The sequence below is a fragment of the Talpa occidentalis genome, unplaced genomic scaffold, assembly GCF_014898055.3.
Source record: "Talpa occidentalis isolate TD23 unplaced genomic scaffold, MPIMG_talOcc4v2.1 talOcc4.7, whole genome shotgun sequence".
Taxonomy (NCBI): Eukaryota; Metazoa; Chordata; class Mammalia; order Eulipotyphla; family Talpidae; genus Talpa; species Talpa occidentalis.
Window position 1 is genome coordinate 120184027 of NW_023605083.1, and position 21354 is coordinate 120205380.

General features: G+C 53.0%; 1 protein-coding gene across 3 annotated transcripts; it reads left to right on the plus strand.

Annotated features, from left to right (window-relative positions):
• The first annotated feature begins 1536 nt into the window (after positions 1 to 1536).
• ODAD4 (outer dynein arm docking complex subunit 4) lies at positions 1537 to 20052 on the plus strand. 3 transcript variants are annotated; one of them, XM_037493747.2, is made up of 12 exons: positions 1537 to 1741; positions 4227 to 4358; positions 4583 to 4733; positions 5247 to 5308; positions 5608 to 5776; positions 7119 to 7343; positions 7497 to 7704; positions 11243 to 11329; positions 12411 to 12607; positions 14495 to 14595; positions 17195 to 17279; positions 19281 to 20051. In XM_037493747.2, the coding sequence occupies exons 1-12, from the start codon at positions 1628 to 1630 to the stop codon at positions 19829 to 19831; spliced, it is 2082 nt and encodes a 693-aa protein (XP_037349644.1). In that variant the 5' UTR covers positions 1537 to 1627; the 3' UTR covers positions 19832 to 20051. The 3 variants fall into 3 exon arrangements, with proteins under 3 accessions (XP_037349644.1, XP_037349645.1, XP_037349646.1); XM_037493748.2 differs by lacking the exon at positions 4227 to 4358 and having other exon boundaries at positions 19281 to 20052; XM_037493749.2 differs by lacking the exons at positions 1537 to 1741; positions 5247 to 5308 and having other exon boundaries at positions 4269 to 4358; positions 19281 to 20052.
• Positions 20053 to 21354: the final 1302 nt, after the last annotated feature.

The window sequence follows — 21354 nt, forward strand, 5'->3', positions numbered from 1 at the left end:
ACAGTGAAGGAAAGAAAGATGCTCACTCCTGTGTATAGCTTACACTTTATCAGGGGAGATGGTGTTCGACTATGCATAAAATAAAGAGAAGTTATGCCAACAAGCAGCTTGCCAGGGGATGGAGGCCATCTTCTCCGAGAGCTTTAACTTCTAAGAGAGTTCAGATCTAAGTGAGATCCCCTGCTAAGGAGCTAACCCACCTATGGAGCAGCAGACCTCTCCTGTCTCACCTGCTACTCCCCTTAACAGTGTGTTTCAATAGATCTACCTGTTCTGCTCTCCATTCTGTCTGGTGAATCCTCTCACCCCCCCACACCTCTGGCCTACATCCCAGTTCTTCTAAGCAAAAAAAAAAAAAAAAAAGTTTGAGATAACCATAGATTGATGTGAGCTGTAAGAAATACCTAGTTTCCCCCAATTGTGTGTGTGGGTGTGTGTGGGGGCAACTTTAGGATGATAGACCAACCAGAAAACTAACACTGATACAATCCATTGATCTTATTTAAATTTCCCCAGTTTTACAAGCACACATTTGTGTGTAATGTGAATGTAGTTAAGGACATGTTTTTTGTATTTAAACTTTCACAATGACTTATTTAACTCTTACTACATGCCAGACACTTGAATTCTGGAAATACAAGGTTAAGGACTTTGCCTTTGTGCAGGTCACAATCCCCTTAGCTTTGGGTGTTGACATTCTTTTTTATTTTTTAAAGATTTATTTATTTATACATACAAGAATTGGGGTACAGGCCAGAGGTGTGGGGGTGAGAGGATTCACTAGAGACAGAGTGAGAAACAGAACGCCGTGTGGGCCAGGTCCCCGGCCAGGGCTCGAACTCCTGCTGCAGTGGCTGTGGGCAGTCTCCTAGTGCTGACACTTCACTCCTTGCGCCACCTGGGAGGTCCAGGAGTTGACATTTTAAATGCAGTAAAGACAAGGTATTTGTTGGGACCTAGAAGAACCTCATCCACCTTTATTTGGAGGGAGGGACTGCGAGTGAATGAAGAAGAAAGCCAGGCAAGCCCTTTGTCAAAGCCTGCAGCTGATACTGCAATAACAAATGGGTTAAACTGAACCCCATTATTCTCCACGTAATCTCACGCAAATCCTCACACCCTGAAGGTTTCATTATCTTCCCGTTTACTTGGCGAAAAAATTAAGGCTCCGAGCCCTGATGTGCCCGGAGCAGGGTCAAGCTGGTCACAGTGACTCCAAGCCCAGCGACAGCAACAAGTCATGCACATCCTTGCCACGTACGCCCAATCCTTATTGGAGTGCTGCCCCTAAATACCTTCCTGTTTTCCTGGCTGTAAATTCTGGACACAAGGCAACTCTGGAGAGCACGGAGGGAGCGTGCCACAGCAAAGCGCGCAGTGCGGGGGCCAAGCAGCCGCTGTCCACGTGCTGGTCACTCCCCGGCCGAGTGCGCGGCCGACTGGCGCATGCGCACTCGCGCCGCAGGCAGCGGTGGCTGCACCGGGGACTCGGGCCCCGGTGAGGGGCGGGGCCGGAAGTAACTTGAGTCCCTCGTTGCTAAGAGACGGGGCTTCCACAAGCCAAACAGATGTTCTCCGGCTTCTTTTCCTCCCGTTCACAGCTCCAGCAGCTCCGAATCCCGCCACCATGTCAGACGCAGAAACCGAAGGCCTGCGAAGCACCTTTCCCTCTTACATGACGGAGGGCGAGCGGCTCTATCTGTGCGGGGAGTTCGCTAAGGCCGCTCAGTGCTTCAGTAACGTGAGTGCAGCTCTGAATCCACCCCCACTTCTGATGCCTGATCACTCTGAGGTCCTCTCAATGCTTGGGGGGGCGGGTATTGTCCCTATTATTCTGTGGTGCCTGACTGATGCACTACTGCACAGACAAGCTCCTGCTTGGTCAACTTCGATCAATTTCTTTTTTTTTTTTTTTTAAGATTTATTTATTTATGCATACAAGAGCTGCGGTACAGGCCACAGGTGTCGGGGGTGGGGGTAAGAAGATTCACCAGAGACAGCGCGGGGCACAGAACAGGCAGATTGACCGAAGTACTCTGCTGAGGGGAGCAGCGGGCGAGTCAGGAGAGGTCTGCTGCTCCATGTGGGTTGCTCCCTGGCTGGCCAGGGGATCGAACTCGTGCTGCAGAGGGGCATAGGTTGCATCTTAACCCCTTGCACCCCCAGGGAGGCCCCATCTTCAATCAGTTTCCACTTGCTCACGGCCCTTTGTTAATAACCATTCTCTGGTTAATAACCATGCATTAACCATCACCCCTTCTACTTTTTACTTTAATATTTCGTGATTGCCTTGGCCTCCTTTCTACAGAGCAGCGTCAATTTCCCATCTTGGCTGGGAAGATTGACTGGGCAACTGCAGCGCAGAAGTGGTTAAATCTCTGGCACCCAGTTGCTCTCAGAGGGTGGTCAGTAAATAACAATATTACACATGAGCTTAGTATAAATTGCTCCACCCACACTGTGGGGTTGGGTGAAGTCCACACTATGGGGTTGGGTGAAGTTTTAGGATATCAGGCACACTGGTGAGTGCAGTCCTAGCCTATGAGGGAGGTATTGCTACTACTCCGTTTTATAGACTAAACTGATACAGAGGTTGAAACTCAAGTGTTCAGGCGTTAACCACCATACTATACTCTCTCACAAGGAAGCTATTGGATCTTCTCAAGACAAGTCCTTTTACAACAAAAAGCCCACTCTTTTTTTTAAAAAAAAATTTTGCATAGAAGAATTGGGGCTCAGGCCAGAAGTGCGGGGCAGGAGGGTAAGAGGCCTTACCAGAGACAGATGGGAAGCAGAGCAGGCAGATCCACTGAAATACACTGCTGAGGGGAGCAGCAGGCGAGTCAGGAGAGGTCTCCTGCACCATGTGGGTAGCCCCCTGGACGGGGATAGAACTCAGGCCATGGAGGTGCAAAAAGTCCACTCTTATTCTAACTGAATGGTAGGGTAGCCCTCTTATCAGTCCCAAGACTCCTCCCAAAATCAAGGTCCTCTACAGCAACTGTCTCCCATCTGTTTTGATCATCCCAGACACACTACACGCAGAAATGATTGATTAGATGGGCTACCAATTGAGTTCAGGCATCCTGCTTCAGCCCATTCTCCTCTTTCTAGATCTTGTTCCCTCCTGCAGATGTTAAAAGGCAGCAAGAAAGTACACCCCGAGGGAAGGGAGCTTTGAATGAGAAACAGTCTGTTTCTGAGAAAAACAGAAACTACTTCCTCTTCCTAGAAAAGTATCAATAGAAGGTCTTAGAAAGGGGTGGGTACAGTCTGATGTTTCCAGAAGGACAGTACATCAATGACTCTGGGAATGATCTCAGACAGAAGAGGGTGGGGAGCCAGGAAGCACCCTACTCCCCCTGGAGTGCCGAAATCACCATTTCGGTTTTCTTGGCATTTTCCTCATCATCGCCTGAAATAGCGATCCATTCTCAATAAACTATGTAAAAAAGATAGGGTTAGGGCCTCCCCGGTGGCGCAGCGGTTGAGCGCTGGGTTGCGAAGCTGCCCGCAGCCTCTACAGCGCCGGTTCGATCCCCGGCTGCTCCCCGGCCACTGGAGGAGGGTCCCACATGGCGCTCAGACCTCTCCTGCCGCCCGCTGCTCCCCTCAGCAGTGTACTTTGGTCCTTCTGCCTGCTCTGCTCCCCGCTCTGGCTCTGGTGAATTCTCTCACCCTCCCGCGCTTCTGACTGTACCCAGTGCCTGTATAAATAAATAAATTAATTAATTAAAAAAAAAATAGGGTTAGTGGAACAGGTAGCAGAAGTTGCACATTGTCAATGGCCAATCTTATTAGCTTTCAGAATGCTCAGTCTTTGAAATCTATTTCAAGTATGAGGTATAGCCATTCAGGTTTGGTATGCCCGGAAGGATGTTTGTTATGCCTCAACATTCTGAGATTCTATTGCCTGAATGGAGGGGAGGGATCCCAGATTTTTGGGGAAATTCAGTTTTTCCTGAATAGTCTATTCTCACACCGCAACCAGTGGCTTCCGCAGTAATTTGTGGCAGGGCCTTGCTCAGGACAAGCCAGTGTAGAGCTAATCAGGGTGACTGAGCCCAAATCAATGTGGTGCTGCTTTGGGTCTGATAAGATCTAGAGCCCCTGCTTGCTGGCCTGAGTCTTCTTGTACCTCTGAGGGGGGTTTGGGCTGCTATTTCCTGTCAAGCTTCTACCCTTCCTTGCCTGGAGCCTGCCAACCCGAGTGGTTCCTCTCTCAGGCTCTCCACCTTCAGAATGGAGATAAGAATTGCCTGGTTGCCCGCTCCAAGTGCTTCCTGAAGATGGGAGAATTGGAGAATTCCCTGAAGGATGCTGAGGCTTCACTCCAGGGTGACCCGACTTTCTGCAAGGTGAAGACTCAATCTTGCTTTCACCGCTGCCACTGCCTGCAGCAATCTCTGGTTTTAACGAATTGAAGAACCAGCCAAACTGCCTAGAACTTGATGCCACTTTCTCTTCACTTGCCCCTTGTCCTCTGGAGCCCAGTCTTGATCCCCGACCCTGGACCCTTCTTTCCACCACACTTGAGTCCTGCGAGGTCTTGTCTGTCCACTTTGACTTCCTTTCATTCCAGGGGATTTTACAAAAGGCTGAGACCTTGTACACCATGGGAGACTTCGAGTTTGCTTTGGTGTTCTACCATCGAGGCTACAAACTACGGCCTGATCGGGAATTCAAAGTTGGAATTCAGAAAGCCCAGGAAGCCATCAACAACTCAGTGGGAAGTGAGTGACCTTGGGGCCCTGCCCTTGTCCAAGAAGGCTCTCAAACCTTAGGTTTAAGGAAGATCTGAGTTACAGGGAGTGAGAAACCACCACCCGGCCTGCAGGGAGTAACAGGCTGCTGCTGATTCTGTTGAGGCCTAGGAACTGTCCGCCGGGAGCCTTGTCCCTGCTCCACAGTGCCCAGTACTGCAGTGTCTGGTTCTCTTCCCCATTGCCTTAGTGGTAGGGGTAGGAGGGAGGAGAACGTGAGAGGGCCACTGTGGCTGATAATGGCACAGGGTTTTCCAATATTTGGAAATCTGACTGCCATGCCTTGGGCTAGCAGGGGCATGCCTAGCTCCTAGGAGCATGTACCAGGCAGCCTGTGCCATTTGCCTGCGAGACTGGCTCAGAGCCAGCTTTGCTACAGCCTCCATCATCCTCCTGCCCAAGGCAGCCATTTCCACATAAAAATATGTGATGGGTCATGCTCAGGGGCCTGGCAGGCCTGAGTCCCAGCTTCTGCCCTTACAGGTCCATCTTCGGTTAAACTAGAGAACAAAGGGGACCTCTCCTTTTTAAGCAAGCAAGCTGAGGTAAGGGCCCTGCGTCTGAGGCTGAGGGAAGAGACTTGGTTCTCCAAGGGGAGGCCCCAGTGACCTGAGAAGCACAGGTCCCAGGGATACTCTCTCCTGGAGTGATTAGCTCCTGTCATGACAGGCAGCCCTGGCGCTCTGCCCCAGCTCCAGAGGGGCCTGAGACACTAACTGTTCCATGGTTCTTTGCCCACAGAGAGATCCTGGAGGAGAAATCTGGGATCCTAGACTCTGGGGCCGTGAGTGGGTACCCTGTGCTCCTTATCGAGGCCCTGTTGGGTATTGCTGTATCTTCGCAGAGCATGAAAGCCCAGCAGAAACCTCATCTCATCATGAGACGCCACTTACAACAACCCAAGAGAGAGTACAAACGAAAGGGCTCCCTCAAGAGTGACAAGATTGTCCGCCAGCTCCTGGGGGAGCTCTACGTGGACAAGGAGTATCTGGAGAAGCTCCTGTTGGATGAAGGTTTCAGATACTTGGTTTGCAACAGAGAACTCAGAGCAAAGGAATCTGGGGTGGATGTGTCATGCATGAGCCAGAGACTGTGTATCTTCTAATTACAGCTGGCATGCTCCTCTGGGCAGGCTTTACTAGTGTTCTCATTTTACAGACAGGGGTACTGAGGTGCAGCAAGGCTAAGTAACTCACATAGACATACAGATATGTATGTGGGCACAGGTACATAAGAAACTCATGTAGATACGCAGCGGCCTGGCTTTTGGGTTTGAGCACAGGAACCCAACTTCAGAACCAGTGTTCTTACACACTGTGATACCCTGGGAGGGGCCCCCGGAGACCTGGTACTTAACTACCCTCCTGAGTCCCTGAGGGGTGTCCCCTAGCCTGGGGTCTGTATAATGGGCAGAGGAATCCAGCTGGGAGGTGCTGGAAGGGGATTCCTAGGCTTCTAGTACTAGAATGTCCTGAAATCCCATCTGTCCAATTCCTGCTTTTATAGATAAGGAATTAGAGCCCCTAAGTCATGAGTAACTCGTCCCAGGCGACAGGGAGCTGCTGCCTCAGCAACACCAGGCCTCCTAGTCTCCAGTGCAACGCTCTTCCTCCACACTACGCTGACAGCCACTAGGACGATGACGACGGAGCCTTGAAATGAATGTCTCCATAAGTGTGGGGGTGGGACTATGCCCCCGAGAAGGGGTCACCCTTCAGTCAGATGCCTTTTCTCCAGAACTGACTTCACAAGGTCACTTGCAGGATTCCATGCAGGTCTGGCACAGGGGCAGCTTCACTGCTGTCACATACCTGTCACTGGCCTGACCACTTTCCTCCCTCCAGAGAAGCCTTTGCGTAGGGGGGAGGTGGCCTGAACACTACCCCAAGTGGCCCTGTAGCTTTGCCACCAGGTCTAACCTCTGGGCAGATGGGCAGGCACGACTAGGGCACACCCCTCCAGCTATAAGCAGGAACTGGCCCATTTGGCACTGGGGAATCAGTTGGCATGGGCACCTTGAGACAGGTCATGCCTGTAGACTTGGTCTTCTCTGAGGACATGGCTTGAAATGCAGGGGCCCTGAGCTGCCCCTCCTGCTTGTTCCTTACATAAGTCATAAGTGGCCTCTGCACTAGATTCTGAGCAATAGGAGTACCCCAAGGAGGGGAGGGGGCGCTCTGGCTTCTTTGGGAAAGTAGACCCCCTCTGCCACACATGTGCTCTCACTTTCCTTCCTGTTCCAGCAATTCTGGGCAGAGCTGCCCATGGAGGGCCCTGCAGCAGGGGCCCCGAACCAAGAGGAGGCAACTCTCTTAGATGCTGTTCTAGTTGGTTCCTCTTCACCCTTCCCCACAGACCTGATCAAGGGCACCATTAAGCATGGCCTGACCGTGGAGGACCTCATCATGACTGGCATCAACTACCTGGACACCCGCAGTAACTTCTGGAGACAGCAGAAGCCTATCTACGCCAGGGAGCGGGACCGGAAGCTGATGCAAGAGAAATGGCTGCGGGACCGCAAACGCCGTCCCTCACAGACTGCTCGCTACATCCTCAAGAGCCTGGAGGAGATTGACATGTGTGGGTGGTGTTCTCAGAGGGGGCCAGGCCTCTGCCAGGTGGGGAGGGGGTGACATGGTAATCTGAAGCTGGGTTGGGGGGAGGTGGGTTCTCCAGGCCGCTGGTCAGTGTGAGGAGACTGCCCCCACCTCCCTGTCACCTCTCCTTCCCCAGTGTTGACCAGCGGCAGTGCTGATGGGAGCCTCCAGAAAGCTGAGAAAGTACTAAAGAAGGTGCTGGAATGGAACAAGGAGGAAGTGCCCAACAAGGATGAACTGGTTGGAAACTTGTACAGCTGCATAGGGAATGCCCAGATCGAGCTGGGGCAGATGGTGGCCGCCCTGCAGAGCCACCGAAAGGACCTAGAGATCGCCAAGGAATAGTGAGTGCCGGGGGCAGGCCGCTGGGCCTGCAGGCTGCTGCTGTATCTCAGCCTTTTGCCAGGGCTACTGGGGCCATTTTCTGCCCTGCTTGCCTGAGGTAGATTTCCCCTGGGAGGAGCAGTCTGCCTGGACTGGGGGTGGGGTGCGGGGCAAACTAAGACTGTTAGCCTTTTTGCCACAAAGAGGAGGGCCGTAGCCCAGAACTCTCCAAAGTTCCCAGTGCTGTGGCTCTTAGGGGTGCTTTTGTTTTCATATCATCTGCCCAAGTTATCATCAACTCCAGACATGCCACATGCAGCTAAGTCGAGGAGAACATAATGGGGATCAGACACAAGGGTCATTTGCTTGCAAACTACAAACAAAAAGCATGATACAGCCAATTAATTGTCCCTGTGAAATGCATGGTGAAGGAAAAGTACAGGTCCCAGCACTATGGGAAGTATATCCCAGGAGGCCTTGACGTGTGTGTGTGTGTGTGTGTGTGTGTGTGTCTCCCTGGGGAAAACACATGGCTTGTGGGAAGGCCCTGAGGCAGGCAATAGGAAGGTAGGGCTAGCCAGCACAGTCTTGCCAGGGGACAGTGGCCAAGAGAAGGCCAGAGCAGCGGACAGGGGTTGGATCAGGCAGGGCCTCAGCAACCACAGCCCCTCCCCAGGGCCTGAGCTCAGGAGTAGGTGTGAGCTGGGCTTCGGAGCTGAACCTCCCAGGCGTGGGACCTCGGGCCAGCCACTTAGCTTTGCTCAGCCTCGGCCTCTCCGCTGTCAAATGGACATAAATAACAGTAGCCCCCACCTGAGCAGGGTGGGATGGAGAATGGCACATTGAAGTGCACGCGGAGGTCTCAGGACAAAATATCAATAAGATGAACTCCCCGAGGCCCGAGCCCTCTCCAGAGGTGATGGTCTCCTCTCAGAAGAACCATCGCCTCCTGGACCTCTGCCCTTCAGAGTCATCTGCAACTGTCTCCTGCCCAGTTTCTACCCACCCCCTCCAACACACATTTCTGAGCCTCTCCCAGTCTCCCATCACCCCATTTGCACTCACAGTCCCGCCTCCCTGCTTCCAGCTCTCCCACACCACACGTCACCTCCAGAGACACTGCTTGTTATTTGTCCACTCTCCTTCCCCTTCTGACAAACACTGGCCTCTCAGTGTCTGCAGGTTAAAACCAAATGTTTTTGCTTGGCACTGCAGGCCCTCTCTGAACCAACTTCCACAACTCTCCCTCGTCAGGCCTCCCTCTGCATTTCCTGAACTCCTGCCTGCTCCTCTTCACTCCTCAAGCCTGCCCTAGCCCACGCTCACAGTTCCTAACCCAACTGCCTTCACCATGCTGAGCGGACAATCACAGGGTGGCCATTCTTGAAGTAGAAAACAAACAACAACCAGCTTTGGAGATAGACCTGACTTTGCTGCCTGGCTACGGCGCACCGGAGCCATGTGGGTTTGGTTAAGTTGCTTTCCTCATCTCTAATGATGGCATAAGGTTGGATCCAACCATCCAAGATGTCTAAATCTTTCCTTCTCACCAGACCTCCCTCCCAAGCCTCTGACCCACATATCTTTCTCCATCTGCGGCATTTCCACTATCCTGTCCCTCAGGAGCCCCACATTTAACTTGTACAAAATGGAATCCCTTATCTTGATCCCCTCAGGCACCTACTCTGCGGATGGAGCTATTGGTCCCTCGGACCCCTCCAGCTGGTCAGAATCTCCCTCTGCTCACTGCGCATCCCCTCCCCCACCATCCTCTGTGCCTTCTCCTCCCGCCTCCCAGAGTCCTGCCCTCCATTTCCCTCCCACAGCTCATCCAGACCTGTGCCCTTCTGACCCTTTCCAGCATGTCTACCCATATACTTCTGAACATTACACATACACAGGGTTTTCAAAACAAAAGCAACTCCTTACTCTGTTGTTTTTTGAAAGAATGTGTCTTTGAAAGAGACAATAACCAAAACAAAGAGAAACCCCACCAACTGGGAGAAAATTTTGGCACACAACACTAATGATAAAGGACTAATCACAAAATCTACAAAGAGCTGATGAGACTCAACAAAAACAAAGAAAATAATCCAGTCCAAAAATGGGCAGAAGAGCTAAAAAGAAACTTCTCTGAAGAGGAAATGCAAATGGCCAACAGGCATATGAAAAAATGTTCCACATCACTTGTAATCAGGGAAATGCCAATCAAAGCTACCATGAGATACCATCTTACACCAGCGAGAATGGCACATATTAAAAAAACTAGCAACAACAAATGTTGGCGAGGTTGAGGAAAAAAAGGAACTCTCCTGCACTGCTAGTGGGAGTGCAACTGGTCCAACCACTATAGAAAGCTGTGTGGAGATTCCTCAACCTACTAAAGATAGAACTTCCATATAATCCAGCAATTCCACACCTAGGTCTTTAAATGGCTTTAAAGGAAGGTATTTCAGGGCAGTGAAACTCACCAGAGGTATGGAGGGAGGGCCTGACAGGCAAGGTGAAGGCTGAAGAGGAGGAGGAGCAGTCCCCTGAGGCAGGGAAGCTGGGTGCAGGGCCTTGAGGAAGTCTCCAAGCCTGCCTGGGAAGGAGAGAGGGGCTGCTGGTGGAGGGGATCTGAGATGTGGGGAGAAGTTGTGGTTTTATTTTTTGGGAAGGAGGAATTTTTAAAGAGAGATCAGAACCTTCCTATGGTAACAGCAAAGAATGGATGTGTGGGAAGCAAATGCCTTTAATGTCTTTTCTGATGACACATGAATATTGTAAAAAAAATTTTTTTTAAGATTCTTATTTTTTTTTATTTATGCATACAAGAACTGGAGTGTAGCCCAGAGGTGCAGGGGGTGAGAGGACTTACCAGAGAGAGTGGGGAGCAGAACAGGCAGATCTCCTGAAATACACAGTTGAGGAAGGAGCAGGTGAGACAGCAGAGCTCCCTGGTTGGGGATTGAATTCACGCTGCAGTGGCTAATGATAGCTTAATAGCACAAGACTTTAACCCCTGCACCCTGGTGAGGGAGGTCCGAATACTATAACATTTTTAATTAGTGTGGATAAATTAGAAGTTACCCTCATACTCGTATCTCTGAGTTGGACTCATATCTCTGAGTTAAGAGTTGGACTTACAGGGCCTCCCAGTGGTGCAAGGGGTTAAGTCTCAGCACTATGAAGCTTCTGCTGCCTTGCTGCCACTGCAGCATGAGCTTGATCCCCGGCCAGGGAGCTACCCACATGGCACAGCAGACCTCTTCTGTCTTGCCCACTGCTCCCCTCAGCAGTGTATTTCAGTCAGTCTGCCTGTTCTGTTCCCCGCTCTGTCTCTGGTGAATCCTCTCACCCTCTGCACCTCTGGCCTACAACCTAGCTCTTGTATGCATAAATAAATAAATCTTAAAAAAAAAAAGAGTTGGACTTACAGTTCTCTGGACTGCTTTTAAAATGCCCGCTTCTTATTTTTTCTTTACTTCTTACCCTGTTTATCAGCTTCTTTACTATTTCTTCAGATCTCAGAGTACCCAATTGTAGTGAACAACATGACTTGCTTCTTCCCCACAGTGACCTTCCTGATGCCAAGTCGAGAGCCCTTGACAATATTGGCAGGGTTTTTGCCAGAGTTGGGAAATTCCAGCAAGCCATTGACACGTGAGTTGCAAAGGACTGTCCCTTCCCCACCCCATGCCAACATGCTTAGCCTGAGGCCGAGCTGCCAGGCTGGACATGAGCTTGGCTCCTGGCTCTGTGAGGCCATCTTGGGCAGCTCTTTGTAAATTCTGGGACTCATCCCTTTAGTTAACAGAATCCGCACTTTCTCAAAATTTGTGACAGTGTTTAGAATTACCTGGAGTACTTGCAAGGTATAGGAATTATGGGCTTCACCCCTAGAAATTCTGATTCTACAGGTTTGGGGTGGAGCTCAGGAACCTGCATTTAACAAGCATTCCAGTTGATCCTTACCTTGGACAAATTCAGGAATTGTGGACTTGACCTCTCGGACAGAAAAGTAGAACAACAATGATTCAATCCCACTACCCAAAGACAAGCACAGATTTTAACCCTACTCTTGTTGATTTCTTTTATATACATATATATATATTATATCATTGTTCATTTTATTTTTTTAAAGATTTATTTATTTATGCATATAAGAGCTGGGGTACAGGCCAGAGGTGTGGGGCGGGGGGTGAGAGGATTCACCAGAGACAGAGTGGGGAACAGAACAGGCAGATTGACTGAAATACACTGCTGAGGAGAGCAGTGGGTGAGTCAGGAGAGATCAGCTGCGCCATGTGGGTTGCTCCCTGGCCACGGGGGGGGGGGGGGGGCAAATTCGTGATGCAGAGGCTGAGGACAGCTTCATAGGTTGTGTCTTAACCCCTTGTGCCACCAGGGAGGCCCCTTATTGATTTCTTTATTCCAAATTTTTTTCTGTGCTGATTTTTCTCTTATACTCATTTAAGAATATTCTCACACATTTTTAATGTTATTTCAAATGCTACCTTGTAAACATTATTTTCAACTGTTTTGTCAAATTTGATCCCATAGATCTACCAGAATAGCTTTGGTAGTATTAGAAATCTATCAATGCTTCTTAGCTTCACCCTGTCTCTAACAGAACTGACGAATGCAGAACAGTTTTTCCTCTGCCACCTGTTGGAGCCTTGCTCACCTGTGGCCGAGTGCAGGGGTTGAGTGGAACAAGCTAACTCTGTGCACTGATCCCCAGGTGGGAGGAAAAGATTCCTCTGGCAAAAACCACCCTGGAGAAGACCTGGCTGTTCCATGAGATTGGCCGCTGCTACTTGGAGTTAGACCAGGCCTGGCAGGCCCAGAGCTATGGAGAGAGGTCCCAGCAGTGTGCCGAGGAAGAAGGGGACATTGAGTGGCAGCTAAATGCCAGCGTCCTGGTGGCACAGGCACAAGGTATGGGCTCAGAGAGGACCACTCCACCTTCCCCAGCACACAGCCCAGCAGCCGTGCCAGGGCTGGGAATCCTACAGGCCCAACTTCCTGCACCTGTGTGTCCCTGTCCAGATGAGTTATGATTCTAAGAGTGGGGACAAATCCTGCATTTCGCCACCTTGTGGAAAGCACTGATATCAAGCTAAATTCAAAATTTGGGGCATCTGAGGGAACTTTCTGGAGTGATGGGAGAGTCCTAAACTGGGCTTAGTGGTAGTGATTCACTACACTGCTGCAAAAATCACAGAACTGCGTACTCACAGATGAGGTGCCTTTTATAATGTGAATTACATCTCAGTCAAGTTGCCAAAAAAAAGAAAGAAAAGAAAAGAAAACCAGCAAGGGGCAGGGAGTATGGAGGAATAGATGAAACAGAATTGGTGATATTTTGGTAATTGTGAAGTTGGGTGATGAGTAATGGTGACTCATTATACTATTGCCTTTTACTTGCGTATGTATTTGAAGGCTTTCATAATGTAGCATTCAAAAGAAATGGCTCCAGGTGACCGGCTAAGTGATGGAGCTGGAACTAGAACCCGTTCATATACTCCAGTGCCCAAGCCATGGCTCCCTGGTCTAGACCACCCTGGTACACAGCCTGCCCCCAGGGAGGGAGCAGCTGTGACAGCGTCTATAATTCATCTTTTATTCATACCCCAGGTTATTAATTTGAGACGCCTCTTTGGGCCTGCGGCTTGGAATAGCTCTGCCATTCTGAGTAGCCTCCGAATGGGTGCTGTGACTCCTTCTTTTCCAATATGTGTTTGAAAAAGCATTTATTTGGTCCCATTTCCTATCACTCCACATACTATCTTAATCACTTTTCTTTTCTTTTCTTTTTAAAAAGATTTATTTATTTATGCATACAAGAACTGGGGTACAGGCCAGAGGTGTGGGGGGTGAGAGGATTCGCCAGAGACAGAGTGGGGAACAGAACAGGAAGATTAACTGAAATACACTGCTGATGGGAACAGCAGGCAAGACAAGAGAGGTCTGCTGTGCCATGTGGGTCGGCTCCCTGGCCAGGGATTGAACTCATGCTGCAGTGGCTTCAGATAACCTCATAGTGCTGCATCTTAACCCCTTGTGCCATAGGGAGGCCCTTGCTTTTCAAATGTAATCGCTCTTTGCAGTTTGACTTATGGACACAAGGCCCTCCTCTCCCCATGGATCCCGAAGCATTTTGGGGCAGGGAAATTGGGGGATGCTAAGTTCTCAGAGAAAGCAGTGGTATATGAAGAAACCAGAGGGCGGGTACTTTTCTCCCTTCCTGAAGTGGAGCTCTTTTAAAGGACCGACATCAGCCAGTCAGTCAGTGTGTCCAGTCCCAGCTTCAGCATCAACTAGCTGGCAGAGCCCTGTTCCTCTCCCAGCTGAGGGGGCACCAGTGTGGGGGCTGAGCTTCCAGCTGCTGGCACGAGCCAGTCACATCCAGCCCTTCCATATTTCATTTAGTGTCCACAGCATTTTTGAAAAATTTGAATGACAATTTTAAAACTATGGATTTCTTCTTCTGGAACAATCTAAAAAGGAGCAGGATGTAGTTGTACCCCTGCCCTGAAGACACCTGATGCGTGCACTGGCCCCTGCCCAGATCCCCTTCCCTCGCTGACCCTCTGAGTGGGCGGAAGCCCAAGGCTCCATGCTTCAGATATGGCACAGCCCAGAACGTGATGCAAAGAGGGTGCTGGGCAGTGACGCAGTAGGCCTGCCTGTGCTGGCTCCAGCTCACACAGGCTGCTGACTGGCCCTGGGAGTTGCCAGGCAGCCCAGGGACCACAGGCCCGTGGCCCCCGACACTGTTCAGCACACAACACAGCCTCCCTGTGCATCTCCCCTGCTCTGCAGTGAAGCTGAACGACTTTGAGTCAGCCGTGAACAACTTCGAAAAGGCTCTGGAACGAGCGAAGCTGGTCCACAACAATGAGGCGCAGAAGGCCATCCTGAGTGTGAGCCTCTCTCTACTGGGCCCTGCTGGCGGGGTGGGGGGGGGGAGTAGAGGGGGGAGGTGCAGCCCTCAGCCCCTCAGCCTTCTCAGCTATCCCACACCTGCCTAGTACCCATCAGCTGCAGGGTACGCTTGAGGCTCCCAAGAACTGTATTTTCTTTCAACATAAACAAAAAATAGAAACGAGTTTTATAACACAGTCCCCTTCCCCGTGTGCTGGTACCCCCTGTGGTATCTGCTTTGGTTTCCCCTTTCTTTTCTTTAATACAGGGTGAAGCCTTTAAGACTGATTATAGGTTTGAAAAATGCCACCTCCTCCAGGAGCCAGCAAGAGTATGATTGCCCCACTCCCTTGCTTTAATCCTTTGCTGGCTTTCCTGGGAGAGTGCTCCAGGCCTTTTCTGGCCAGAGCTGGGGAGCCTGTGGTAACCTCTCCCTGGGGGGCTCGCCAGCCTTAGTTCTGGCTCCAACCAAGGCAGCCTCCTGCCTTTCCCTGAACAGGCTTTCTTATGCCTCTTAGCATGTGCTGTTCCCTCTGCCTGGAATGTGCTTCTAAACTGCCTGTCCCACCTCTTCCACTTGGCGAGCTCCCTCCAACCTTAGGTTTCAACACCCCCTCTCTCAGATCTCTGTGCTCTCAGCCTGGGCCAGGGGACCTCTCTCCTGGCCCCCGCTGCTCCAGATGTCTCCTGTTATTGTCCACATCACTCTGTATGGTAACTGCCTAGACCCCGGAAGGCAGACCTCAATGTCCCCGCTCAGTAAGGCAGCCGGGTGGCCATTTAGCTTAAAATGAAGTCACAGCAAACGAAAGGTAATGGTCAGTTTCCCAGCCACACTCACCACATATCAAGTGCTCAGCATGGCTTGTGGCCACCACAGGGTGCAGATCCAGGGCACGCCCATGGTTGCAGAAATTTCTGTTGGACATATTAGCCTAGACTCTAGGCTTTAGGACGCAGGGACCAGGGTGGGGTGGGGAGCCTGGAGATGCCCCACCGCCCTCAGAGCCATTCTAGGCCAATGCACACCTTGGGGGTGGGGCAGCGCCCTGGCCTGGCAGATGCACAGGCAGCTTAGCACGAGCCCCCTGGCCACCCTAGCTCCTACTGCCAGCCAGGTTGCTGCCCCTAAGCCTTCCCATGTCAACATTCTGAAGTTGCCACAGCACATAGCAGGACCCCAACAAGCAGCTACTCGAGTGAATTAAGCAAGGCCCTGCCCTGGGGAGCTTGCCTGGCTGAGAGGCCAGAGTGCAGAAGCAGTGAGCAGAAAGTGCCAGTGGGGCATGTGCTCAGGAGGGAGAGTAGGGGCCCTGGGGAGTGGCCCCCAAGGACTTCAGAAGACAGGGAGGGAGAGTTTGGCCATGCTGAGAAGGGCAAGAGCACTAAAGCCTGGCAGCCATAGCCTGGGGGACCCCAGGGCTGGTGGGGTTCACAGCAAGGGGAGTAGGGTCAAAAGACCACAGTTAGTCAGTGGATCCAGCCTGGACCTAAGAGTTGGGAAGGGCAGAGAAGTTGCCTGACCCATTGGTTTGTGAGGTCCTGGTCGGGGAGGCACCTCCCTGTGCTTCTGCCTCGAGTCAGCTCCTCTCACAGAAGCCGCTCGGGGGGGCCGCTCCCACTTAGTCCTCGCCACACGAGCCTGTGCGTGTCTGCAGCGAGCACGCGGTTGGTGCACCCCAGTGAACACATTTGCTGGCCTGGCTCTGGGCTGCCCAGCCCAAAGGTGACAACTTCGGTCCTGGCCTCAGGAAGTTAAAACAACAAGCCCCTGTCCATGACCAGTGTGATGGGGACTAGGGGGATTCAGAACGAGAGACCTCAGTGGGGGGGGCTGGGGTGGAGGCTTTCACAGCAAAGAGGGGTAACAGGTGGAGAGGCAGACAACAGTCCCTCCTGCCCAGGCCAGACAGTGTCGCAGTCCTGAGTGACCTCATGAGACTGAGACGTCCCCTGGCCCTTCCCTCTCCTGGACTGGCCTCCAGGCAGGAAGCCACGTGGAGGGGTGAAGGTGCGGGGAAGGGGCAAACTAACCCGCGGGAAGGCGCTAGGCCCAGTGGTTGTTCTGAACCCATTTCCCACGGGGCATCTGCCCCGTGCCAGCGGTGGGGCCTTCTGTGAGGAAGAAGAGGCAGAGCCTGCCCCCCAGATGCTCACAGGCTGAATTCCAGGCCCAGGGGAACCTGCAGACACCCTGGGAGCCACTCTGAAGGCCGCCAGCCCCCCAGCACCGAGCCTGCTGAGTGTTTCTGAGTCCTGACCATGGTGGTTTGCCTTGTGAGTGCTGAGGGGCTTGAGAGGCCTCCCCACATTAGCTAAAGCCAAAAAGCGCTTTAGGCAAAAGGGCAGAAAATATAGCGGAAGGACATACTCCCAAGGTGAAGGCTGTTATCTGCAAGCTCTGTGTCACAGCCCTGGTGTGGGCGGCTCCGAGTCAGGAATTGTAAGCTATCCTCGGGCAGGCCTCAGCCTGGAGAAAGGAGGTGTGTGTGGGGGGCATCAGGGCCCAGCCCTGCCCTCTGGGGATGGGGCATGGGTGGCAAGGTGTGGGTGCCAAATAGGGGTCAGGTGTTCACCAGTTCCCTCTACCACCCATAGGCTCTGGATGATGCCAACAAGGGCATTGTTGAAGTGCTGAAGAAAACCAACTATAGGGATCTTCTCGAAGGGAAGAAAGAGAAAGGTGAGTTCCAGAGCCGGGAACAGGGCCATGTCAGCGCCCTCCCCGGCCAGCTCTCCCCACCCAGCATCCTGTGTCAGTGCCCCCAGCGGCACCAGCCTTCTCCCAAGGGGTCTGAACCCCGCTATCTGCCCTGAGAGCCACATGTGCATCTTCCATCGATCCATCAAATATCTGTGGAGCCCTTGTCTTGTGCCAGGAAGGGATGAGATTTTGGGGAGACAGACTCACCTCTGCTCTAGAGAAGCCTGCACCCTGCGGAGTCAGACAACAGGGCTGTCATGCACAGGCACCTGCACCCGGGTGGCCCAGGTGGGCGCACTCGGCTGTGAGAGCGAATCCTGGGAGCTCTGGGCTTCTCCAGGGAGGTAGGGAAGCCTCCAAGGAAGAAGAATCCTTGGGTTTTGGCTCTAAATGATGCCCCAAGGCTTTTCCAGGGGCTGGTGGAAGAGGGAAGGCATTCCTAGGAGGGAAAAGCGGGAACAGAGGCACAGGCAGACAATATGATACTTTCTCGGGCACTTCTTGAGGGGCAGAAGCTGGGCTGAGCCTGGGGCAGGAGCCATCTCACTGGGTGCTCGCCGCCCTGAGAGGCAGCAGCTGTTTTCAGGAGCCAAGTGAGGCGGAAAGATCCGCCTGGTGACGTGGCAGTCTCACCTGGAGCCACACTCTCCCTGACGCGTGGGCGTGGGCTGCTCTGTGGGGCCAGCAGTGTGGAGGGAGGGGCCAGAGGCACAGGAGGTGAGAGGGGCAGAGGTGAGCTAAGGGGCAGGGGCTGCTGCTGTCCAAGGTCTCTGGGGGAGTAGTGGGATTGTCCTCCCCTCCCTGCTGAACCTAAACCTCACCCCAGCCCCCTGCTCTCTGACCGGGCACTGTGCAAGGAGGGAGACAGCAAGGGAAGCTGATCTCCTGCCAGTGCTTCCTGTGTGCCCAGCGCTCTCAGCGGGGCTTTCTGGGTAGTGCCTCTTCTGAGCCACCCCCCCCCCGCCCCCAAGAGCACGAGGAAATGAGCAGCACTGTCCACTTGATGTTACAGATCAGGACTCAGGGGTCCAGTCCCACCGTGGGGACAGAGCCCCGCCAAGCACCAAGGCCACACCCCTCTCCGGTTCAGGGGCAGGCAGGAGAATGTGGATGTGGGGTTTCTGGCCCCAGAGCAGCCAGGTACCAGCCCTTTATGATCCAGTGCCTGCCATGTGGTCACTGGGTCCGCTTAGAGGGAGACGCGCCTCTGCCCCCACATGCCCTTGAGGAGCTCTCAGAAGCCACAGGAACAATAAATAGGAAGCGACACCACAGGGAACTGGCAGAGGCCCCCCAGCCTGGGCTCCCCAGGCGGCAGCCGGCGGCAGCTGCCAGCACATCCCCCCCGGAGCAGCAGGGGGCAGCATGGCACGCGTCTTCAAGGCCAATTCAGCCCTTTCCACCCCGGGAGCCCAGGCCAGAGACTTGGGGAGCTGGAGGGGGGGTGTGGAGGGAGACGCAGAAGGGAATTTGCGCCTTTGCTCCGCAGCTGTTAAACACCAGGAGCCAGGATCCTCTGGGTGTAAAATAGGCCTCCAGCTCAACTCCCAGCAGGCTGCTGAGATCGTTACAGGGACCCTCCCAACAAACCATGCAGGTGCTTCCCAGGCTCCACGACAAAGGCAGTGCGGGTGCCGGGCAAGAGCCGCGCCGCCCGCCCCTCTCCCGGCGCCCGGGCTGTTTCTCGCTGGGAAGGAGCCGCTCCTGGAGCAGACGGTTCTGGGTTCAGATGCGACTGCCCTTCCCCTCTGCGGTTTGACCTCTGCGTGTTTCTTTTTTCCTCAGCCTCAGGCCCTTGGGTCACACACTTGAGTCAATGACGTGTGCGACCTGCTGGTGACGCAACGGGGCACCGGGCACCAGGTCCCACCCGACGCCCCGGGCAGGGCTCGGGGGTCTCTCAGCCTCCCCCCTGGCTGGGGTCCACCAGGCCCGGAGAGGGGCCAACTTTCCTGTCTTCCCTCCTTTCTCGTGTTCCAGAAGAGGCACCTGTACCGAGTAGGCCAAAAGCCACAAGGGAGAAGGGCGCCCTGAGGAGGAGGCAGGAAACCGAGAAGATGGTGAAGCGGTGGGAGCGAGAGCTCGGGGAGAGCGAGAGGGACACCCAGGACGAGGGCCAGGAGGCCGAGGAAGACCCCCGCGCCGCAGAGAAGGACGCGCGGGAGCACAGGCCGAGGGGCGAGGCCGCCAGAGCCGGCTCCCCCGCGACAAGGGATCCCGGGGAGGGGGGGCCAGAGTCAGGGGAGGCTGCTGAGGCAGTGTCGGGAGAACTGGGCGCCAGAAGCTCCGAAGAAGTAGATGAGCAATTACCCGAAGTGGGCAGGACAGAGTCAAGAGAAATTTATAGGAGGGATTCACTGCTGGATCAAAACCTCTCAGATTCAAGCACAGGGGACCCGGAAGAACTACAGGAGGCACCTCTAGAAACCAGCAGGAGTGAGCTAGAGGGGCTGGGGAAAAGGGAATCCCCAGAAATGCAAACAGCAGGTCAGGCCGAGAGAGGGGAAACCAGTGACAGGGAGGCCGACTGAAGACAGTCGCGTGGGGGTCGGGAGGCTGGTGCCGGAAGGGGCCACACAGATCTCTGTAAACTGGACTTCCAAGCTGAGATTTATCTTTAATAGGAAAAACTGGGGGCTGGGTCCCGCAGGTCACCTTTGCTGCTCGCTGTTACTGCTTTCACTTTAAATACATATTTTCACTCTTATCAACCCCAAGTCTGTCATTTTGCCTCCTCACCTGCACCCATTCTCAACAGAGCCTCAGTGAATGAATTTTAGGGTACAGGGTGCCAGTTTCCCGGCAGAAGTCTGCCTGACCCTGGTGAGAAACAGAGAACCCCCCCAAAAAGTTCCAACCAGAGTGTGACTGAGGGTGGAACATGGAAACACAGTTCTCTTCCCCAGGGGTGTTCACGGCCCTCATGGAAGAGGTACGGGAGGTGCTAAGAAGGGTTTTCGGGCAGTGAAGAAAGAGGTAAGCGCCAAGGAACCCTGAAAGTCTATGTCAGGCCTTGGGTGGGGCGGGGGGAAGGCCTGGGGATGTAGAGCTATGAATGCCCAGCCCGTGGCCACTGGGTCATCTTGCTGAGTACCTGCCATGGGCTTGGCAAGGGAGGAGGCTTTATACAAGAAAGATGTGCCAGCCTCAGCCATCGTGTCGCAGGGAGGGAGGCCACTTATAAGCTTTGAAACTCTTGAAAGCAGAATGAAGTTGTAAACTGAGGGGGGAAAAGGCTACGATAAAAAAGCACTTATCTGGGTGTTTTAGATTTGCAAACCGGGCAGCACAAACTTAGGGGTCAGCGCAAGTTGTGTCTGACTGGGGTCTCTGTTTAAGGGGTTTATAAAGGAGAAAAGAAGGGAGAAGGTAAGATTGCAAACTTTTTTTTTTTTAACAAATATATATTTTTAAAGATTTATTTATCTATGCATACAAGAACTGGGGTACAGGCTAGAGGTGGGGGGGGGTGAGAGGATTCACCAGAGACAGAGTTAGGAACAGGCAGACTGACTGAAACACACTGCTGAGGGGAGCAGCGGGCGAGCCAGGAGAGGTCTGCTGCGCCATGTGGGTTTCTCCCTGGCTGGGGATTGAACTCGTGCAGCAGTGGCTGTGGCTAGTTTCATAGGCTGCGTCTTAACCCCTTGTGCCACCAGGGAGGCCCAAGATTGCAATTTTTTTTCCCAAGAATTATGATTGGTTAGGGATTATATTCCTGAGATGTCCCTGACTTTTAGTCAAGCTGGCTTTGGTTAGGATGGAGAGAGAAGAAGAGAAGATGCCTGCAGGTTCTTGGGAAGGCTGTGCCTAGCTGGAAACATCTTCAGTCAACAGTGATTTTAAGTTGAAAGTTCAGTAAGAAAGAGTTTGGGGGCCTCCCCGGTGGCGCAGCGGTTGAGCGCCGGGTTGCAAAGCTGCCTGCAGCCTCTGCAGCGCCGGTTCAATCCCCGGCTGCTCCCCGGCCACAGGCGAGGGTCCCACATGGCGCGCAGACCTCTCCTGCCGCCCGCTGCTCCCCTCAGCAGTGTACTTCGGTCCTTCTGCCTGCTCT

What these genes read in the sequence shown, in the direction of transcription:
- ODAD4 (XM_037493747.2), top strand. Translation starts at nt 1,628, where the DNA reads ATGTCAGACGCAGAAACCGAAGGCCTGCGAAGCACCTTTCCCTCTTAC. An exon ending in TTCCAGCAAGCCATTGACAC is followed by an intron (nt 11,330 to 12,410) that starts GTGAGTTGCAAA and finishes ACTGATCCCCAG; the next exon opens with GTGGGAGGAAAAGATTCCTC. An exon ending in CCTGGTGGCACAGGCACAAG is followed by an intron (nt 12,608 to 14,494) that starts GTATGGGCTCAG and finishes CCTGCTCTGCAG; the next exon opens with TGAAGCTGAACGACTTTGAG.